This window comes from Muntiacus reevesi, chromosome 18 (genome assembly GCF_963930625.1).
Source record: "Muntiacus reevesi chromosome 18, mMunRee1.1, whole genome shotgun sequence".
Taxonomy (NCBI): Eukaryota; Metazoa; Chordata; class Mammalia; order Artiodactyla; family Cervidae; genus Muntiacus; species Muntiacus reevesi.
In genome coordinates, this window is record NC_089266.1 from 25,496,457 (window position 1) to 25,503,326 (window position 6,870).

At 45.6% G+C, this 6,870-nt stretch overlaps 1 protein-coding gene across 1 annotated transcript in view; it reads right to left on the minus strand.

Moving 5' to 3' along the window:
* The window catches only part of FAM117A (family with sequence similarity 117 member A), a 42,628-nt gene extending 40,934 nt beyond the window's left edge, over nucleotides 1-1,694 (minus strand). Inside the window, exon 1 of the mRNA XM_065910119.1 lies at nucleotides 1,461-1,694. Coding sequence (XP_065766191.1) covers nucleotides 1,461-1,656 — 196 coding nt within the window. The 5' untranslated portion in view covers nucleotides 1,657-1,694. The remainder of the gene's footprint in view (nucleotides 1-1,460) is intronic.
* Between the last annotated feature and the right edge of the window lie 5,176 nt (nucleotides 1,695-6,870).

Here is a 6,870-nt window from a genome sequence, read left to right on the forward strand (position 1 = left end):
CCGTTCACGATAGGCCTGAGTTTGTCTGGCCATTGCCTTGCTCTACATCGTCAGATTCTAGGCATACTTTTACTAGTTGGTTACCATCTTGCTACCAGATTTGACCAAGTTTCTGTGTTCCAAGACACAATGCTAACATTTACAATGAAGTCCAGACGGACGAAGACTTTCTACTTCAGAGATCCTCTTAATCCCATTCCTACCTAGGAAGGCACCGTAGCAACTACACTTTCAGGAAGGGCTGGAACTAAGCTTAGTAATCACAAAAAGCCTGAGAAACTCTGGTTAAGAGAATGCCATTAACCATCAGATGGCAGGGACTATGACTTGTACATTTGGTAGACCCTGAGGCTTTGGAAGTGTGCAGTGATCTTTTCACATCTGCTGTGAATCAAATGTAAGCCTCACTTTCAACTTATTGCCAACCTCCTCATACAAAGTAGGTTCCTTCTCCCATTCCTAACTGCCAGCATTTGCAAGGGATCCATTACAACTTTGAGTGTGAAAGCAAGGTTAAGCTTGCTCTTTGCCAACCACATCCACCACGTTAGCTGCTCTTGAGACACCTTTTTGGTGCTGTTGAGAAAGTGGGAGTATTTGCTACACTGTACTTGACTGTAGCCCTCACCCCACTGCCACGTTGACCGACAAGCTCAGGACAAAACAGCACTGGTTGGGGGAGAACGGAAAGGCAGGGGGCGAACTACCCAGATCCTACACCTACACACACACACGCGCGCGCGCGCGCGCGCGATGGTTGAAATGAGACAACCATATTAAGCAGGTCTGTGATCTGGAAACATACAACTTTTGGGCTATACCAACAGGAATGTGGGGAGTAGGAGCGGAGCGTTTGTATGGTGGTAGAAGCCGTTAAACTTATTCCAACGACTTAGAAGAAACTAGCTCCAGGAGGTGCCATAAAGCGAAGCGCACAAGAAGTGGTGGGAAAAGGAACTCCAGAGCTGCAGAACGGGATGCTGGGGCCAAACTCAAGTTGGAGAACTAACACATGGCTCCACGGGGCTCTCCTCCATGCCCCTCCCCCTCAGCGTGTAGACATCCAACGCCCACCGGCTCCCCGCTCCAGTGCAATCCCTGCATAGGGCGCCCCCATCACGCGCCTCACACCTCGCTGCCACCCGTGCATCTTCCATTCACCCCCACACCACATCTCTGCCCACATTTCGGTTACGCCCCCAAAGCCAGCCTCCATCTGCCAGGACCTTCCCCTCACCTCTCGGCCTGACTCCCCTGCACTATGCCCCGGCGGTGCACTCCGCGTTCACCGCTCCTCGCTCTCGCTCCTTCCGTCCTCGCAGACTCTGCGCGACCCCTTTTCTCTTCCTTCGCCCCTATTCCACTTCCCCCTTACACTTTTCTCCCTACCCCTCCCCCCGTCACGCGAGCCCTCCCCCTCAACGGCTCCTTCAGCGGCACGCACTCCAGGCCCGGCTCACCTGCGCGGCCACCCCCGTCCCGGCGCTGGTGCGGCTGCTGCAGCTGGAAGGGGACGGTGGCCCTGAGCGGCTGCAGACCAGCCCGGGGGGAGCCGGCAGGGACTGGAGGAGAGCAGCCCCGCCGAAGCCCCCCGGCCCCTCCGCGACCCGGCCCCCAGGCACCTCCGCCTCTGCCGCCCGCTGCGGCCCCCGCCATCGCCCGCCCGCCGGACTGCCTGCCTGCCTCGGACCCACAGCGAGCCCACACAGCCCCCCAACCCCCGCTGCAGCTGCTTATCTGCCCTACGGGGCGGAGACCGGCCCTTCAGCCCAGAGTCCTCATTGGCCTACGGATCCCCAGACTCCTCCTCCCAACCAATCCGTGGCTTGATCTTTCCGTACCAGAGGATGATTGGTTAATATGCCTAGCGATCCAACCCCAAGACCCCACCTTCATCCCACCACCGCCTGCTGCCCCACGTCCGAGAGTTCGCTGATTGGCCCGCCCGGAAGGGGGCTGGTTCTCCGGTACCGCCAATGACAAGATGCAGAAAAGGGGAGCGTCACACCCAGTCCCAGGTAGTATGCAAATACGATGTCACGTGACGTCAGGCAAAGTGGGGGCGGGGCGGGGGCCGAGGCCGGGTGTAAGATGGAATAAAGCAGTAGTGAAATCATTATGGGTAGCTGGGAGGAGTGTCAAACTTTCAGCAATTTTGAGTCCCGGTAAGTATGAAGAAAGCAATAACTTCCAAAAAGCATTACTTTTGGTTTAACCTAAAAGCATTAGTTTTAAATCCTCATAGGATCTCAATGTTGCTTACAAGCTCCAAAGTTAAGTTTCTACAAATTAATGAAAAGTTTGCATAATATTTGCATGCGATTTGCATTATATCCGTGAACTTAATAGCTATTGTGCCTCATGTGGCAGCGCATTTGTCTTTCTTCACATATCTAAGTCCTTACTTGGTGTTGGTCCAACCTAAAAACGCAGCTGCTAGCTTGTAAATTAAACCGAGACTGAAAAGGAGCAGAGTTGTCCATTCCAAGTCTGTTCAGCAGAGTGGAAGGAACAAAGTAACTGAGAAAGTTGAGCAAATCTACACAGTGACTCCATAACCAAATCCTGGTCTTCCCAGCTTAATGCTCTCTGACCTACAAGTCAAAATGAACCTGAATGGGCCACAAAGAGAATGCATGCTGTTGTGAAAATCACATGCTATAATATATACATGAGACGTTTGAGGGAAAAAGCATTTAAGTTACTGGTTAAAATTATTCTCTTCAAAAGAAAAAATTATTACTCTTGGTATTCATTAACCATTTTGTTCTCTTATGTGGAAAAAGTGAAAGGCAATCAATCCTAGATTGTCTGTGATAAGGGACCATCCTAAAAATAATTAGATAATTCCCTCCAGATTTATATTTAGCCATGATATCTAATTTTGATCTTGCTACAGATTTATCTTTCTATTTCTGTTTTTTCCCAGTTTAATGTTAAAATGAAAGTATTCCCTGAAGCAATACTAACTATTAATAATCAGAAAAAAGGAGGTAATCTGGAAGCATGCTGCAAGGCAATGAGATGTCATTTTGGGGATTAAATATTGAAAGCAGATAATACCCAAAGTGGAAATTCAAGAGTTGGATGAATATTAAAATCAGCATATGTACAGAAAACAAATTGAGGATATGGAACACCCTAAAGAAAATTTTTCTTTGCAAAGAGTATATTCTTGCAGATTTGTAAAATGTACTTTAAGATGATATTTGAAATCTTTTTTACTGACAGGGAGATGTTGTACTCCTTTTCTATGAAGTGGACAACTTTACCAAAGGCAGATAGGAATGAACAAAAATTGATGACCTGATAAAAATTTAGTCTTAATAAATAACTCAATTTAAAAAAAAACCTTACAATTTATAACATTCCAGTTAGTTCAAAGTCTTGATATTTTTTTTTAATCCCCATGAAAATCTGGAAAAAGGAAAGCATGGATTTTTATTATGGTGCAGGTAGAGAAACAGGTCCAAAAAGGTGCATCTTTTTGATTCTTGACTCAGATCTCTATCAGATCTTAATGGACCACACTGCCTCATTGTGGCACACTTCATTAATAAAATCAGTAATAGTAGCAGCTAACATTCACTGAGTTTGTTTCTCCATGACAGGCATATCTTAAGCACCATGCATACATTGCCTCATTTAATTCTCATGAGCATACCTATGAGATGGGTATTATCTCCTCTTCATGGAGGCTTCAGAAAGAAGCAAGATTGCTTACTGCCCAAGGTTATGCAGGCAGCCTGCCTCCAGAGATGAACTCCTAGTCTCTGTCATTATAAAACTTTCTTATAAACAAAGAAGGATTACTATTTACATTTTACATAAAGAGTCTCCAAAGACACAGTTTGGCTGAGATGTTAAAATTAACACTTGTCTCGTACTTCATAGCTTTCACATGCACCATCTCATTTAATTTTCACAAGTGTGTAATAGGTAGACTATTATATATACAATAGGTAGAAAATGAAAATATTATTGTTGCTATTTTACAGAAGGCTAAGTCCCAGAGGCTTAGATGACTTGCCCAAGATTGTCCACTTAGTTAATGGCAGACCCGGGACGAATGTCCTAGGTCTTTTGACTTCAGATTCAAGTATTTTCTCAATACACACTCAACTTCTAGACAGTTGACTTGCCTGATACCCAAAGTGTGGGCCAGTTGGTCTCTTAAAATCTATTCTTACCTGAAAACTTTGTCCATTTTAGGACACAACATGTAAATTCTCAGGCAGTCTTAGAAGATGATGTGTGATTTTTACTGGTTGGGCCATATGGTATGTATTACAGGTAAAAGCCCGGAGTGAGGAATCTTGAAATACTTTGGACAAATGACTTCCTTTCTCTGTGCCAGAATCAACTCTGCTTTATCAACCTTATAAAGTCGTTCTAAAGAGAAAATGGCATATTATTGGGCAGTGGCATTCTTCCCTTGGAGAGAAGAGGGTAGTCTCAAGGATATGGAGTTTAAATTTCATTTTTACACCAAAGTACAAAGAAGAGGGCCTAGACAGTGGAAGAAGAGTTGGTGGAGGTGGCACAGCTGAAGGACTGGATCTTCTGAATCCAGAGAGTCATGTTCCTTCTTGATAAGCTGGCTAAAGACACTAAGATGGCCCAGCTGGAGGAGTGCAAAGGCAAGCATGCAGAGGAGATCCCTGTCTTCTCCTTACCCCAGGTATCATGCCCAAGCAGCTGTCTCTCATTCCCTTCTCTATCACTGGTTGCTTCTCCTGGCATGGGCATGATGGGAGGATAAAGGCCACATCTGAAGATCAACTTCTGTCTGTTTCCTCTAATTAAAGAAGCCAGGGCTTAGAACTTCCCTGGTGGTCCAGTGGCTAAGACTCCATGCTCCCAATGCAGCGGGCCTGGGTTCAATCCCTAGTCAAGGAACTCAATCCCATACGCCACAACTAAAGAAACTGCATGCCGCAACTAAGACCCGACATAGCCAAATTTAAAAAAAAAAAAAAGTTTTTTAAAAGAAGCAGCAGCCAGGGTTTGGGGAGACTGCATGCTGCTAAGGGGAGATGTATTGCCTTAAAAGCATCTTCTAGCTTCAAGAAAACCTTTGTCATTGTCCCTCTGTCATCTTTATCAACATGATTGTCACCAATTAATTTGCTTGTCACAAATTTATTGAAATGACCACTATGTGCCAGACACAGAGCTAGGCACTATGGAATGACAATAATATTCAGAGACATACTTCCTATTCTGGAGTTCATAACCCAGCAGGCCGTGAAGCCTGCAAGCAGAAGTGGTCTAGAGGCTGTTCTGATTGAGACATGTTCTGGGTGCTGCTTTCAGGGTGGTTGGAGACAAGCACTCAAAAACATCAAAAGAGAATTACATACACCAAGTATATCAAGAAGTTGTTTTTCATCTATGGGAGAATTATTTGCCTCAGAAGGTTCCAACAGCAAATGCTCAGCCCCTTGATCCTAGCCTGCTCTTGGGATGTCCACAGCTGTCACAAATAAATGAGGACTTGAATTATTTTTCCTACAAGTGTGGGGTCAGAGGTATAGCCCTTCCCCAAGCAGTCCCTATAAGGCCTGGGGTCTTAAAAACTGCAGCTGTCTGAAGGGCTACCAAGGATGAAAGGCTTTGGAGATTTCTAGAAGATCAGAGGATCTCTAGGCTCCACTGGCTACTGAATTAAGAGAAGGCTAGGGTTGTCATGGTCAAGGGAAGCTTTCCAGTTCTGAAGGTGCTGTCTGGCCCTACTTCTGGGGCACCTTGATCCTTCACTCTAAATTTATGCCACAATAACCAACAAGAATGGAAATTCCAATCATTATTTTTATTCTCCAGAATCTGATACTCAGGAGCAATTTTTCAGCAGAGATTAGAGAAATCTTGATATTCCTTGGTACCTGGGACTATCTCTGAACTTCCTGGTAAATGTTTAAGTACTTACGTCTTTGGCCCCTGCGTTCCAAAATAATAAAGGCAAAAAATAAAATGACGCAGACACACAGTGTCTTTTTCTGACCTACCTCCTTCCCTCAGCCTCTGTCTGAAATGCCAGGCCTGGTTCCTCAGGGAACGAGATCCTGAGGAAATGGGGTCAGAGCTAAAGGAGCAGAGCAGCCTTAGAGGGATTGAGAAGGAGTGTTGAGGGAATGAATGAGGTTATGGGAACAGAGTAGGGAGGGGGGCTAGCCCTCAACATCTCTCCCACTCTGGGGGCCTCCCTTTCCCTGTATCCCTGCCCTATTACTCCCAAGATAACCGTGGCCTGGATTTTGACCTTCGGTACTCTGTCTGACACACTTTGTCCCTTGCTGCAGCCCACCACTTTCTGTCTTCTGCTTAGTTATCTCAATTGTTCATTCTCCATCTCTCAGACTGGGTGAAGTTCACTCCTTAACTCTTCTTTTCCTCTCAGTGGGAATCAACTTTTCTTGCTAAACTGCAGCCTTTTAAAACTGAAGTTTCCTCATCCTTAACAATAAAGGATTTCTTAGATGTTTAAAAAAAAAAAAGTCAAAGTGTTAGTCGCTCAGTCTTGTCCAACTCTTTGTGACCCCCATGGACAGTCCAGGGTCCTCTGTCCATGGAATTCTCCAGGCAAAGAATACTGGATTGGGTAGCCATTCCCTTCTCCGGGGGATCTTCCTGACGCATAGGTATAGGGTAAATGTGGGATCAGAGACATCAAAATTTTGGTATACAGGACCTAGTGGCACTCCATGAAAAATACAAAGAGCCATTAGACACTGTGTATGATCAGTCTAGTTCCTTCATTTTACAAATGAAGAAGTGGGTGTCAAGACAAGGGAAGGACTTGGTAGAGGTCAGTTGGCAAATAAGAGGCAGGACAGAAGACCAGGGCTCCTGCATCCTGGTCAGTGTTGC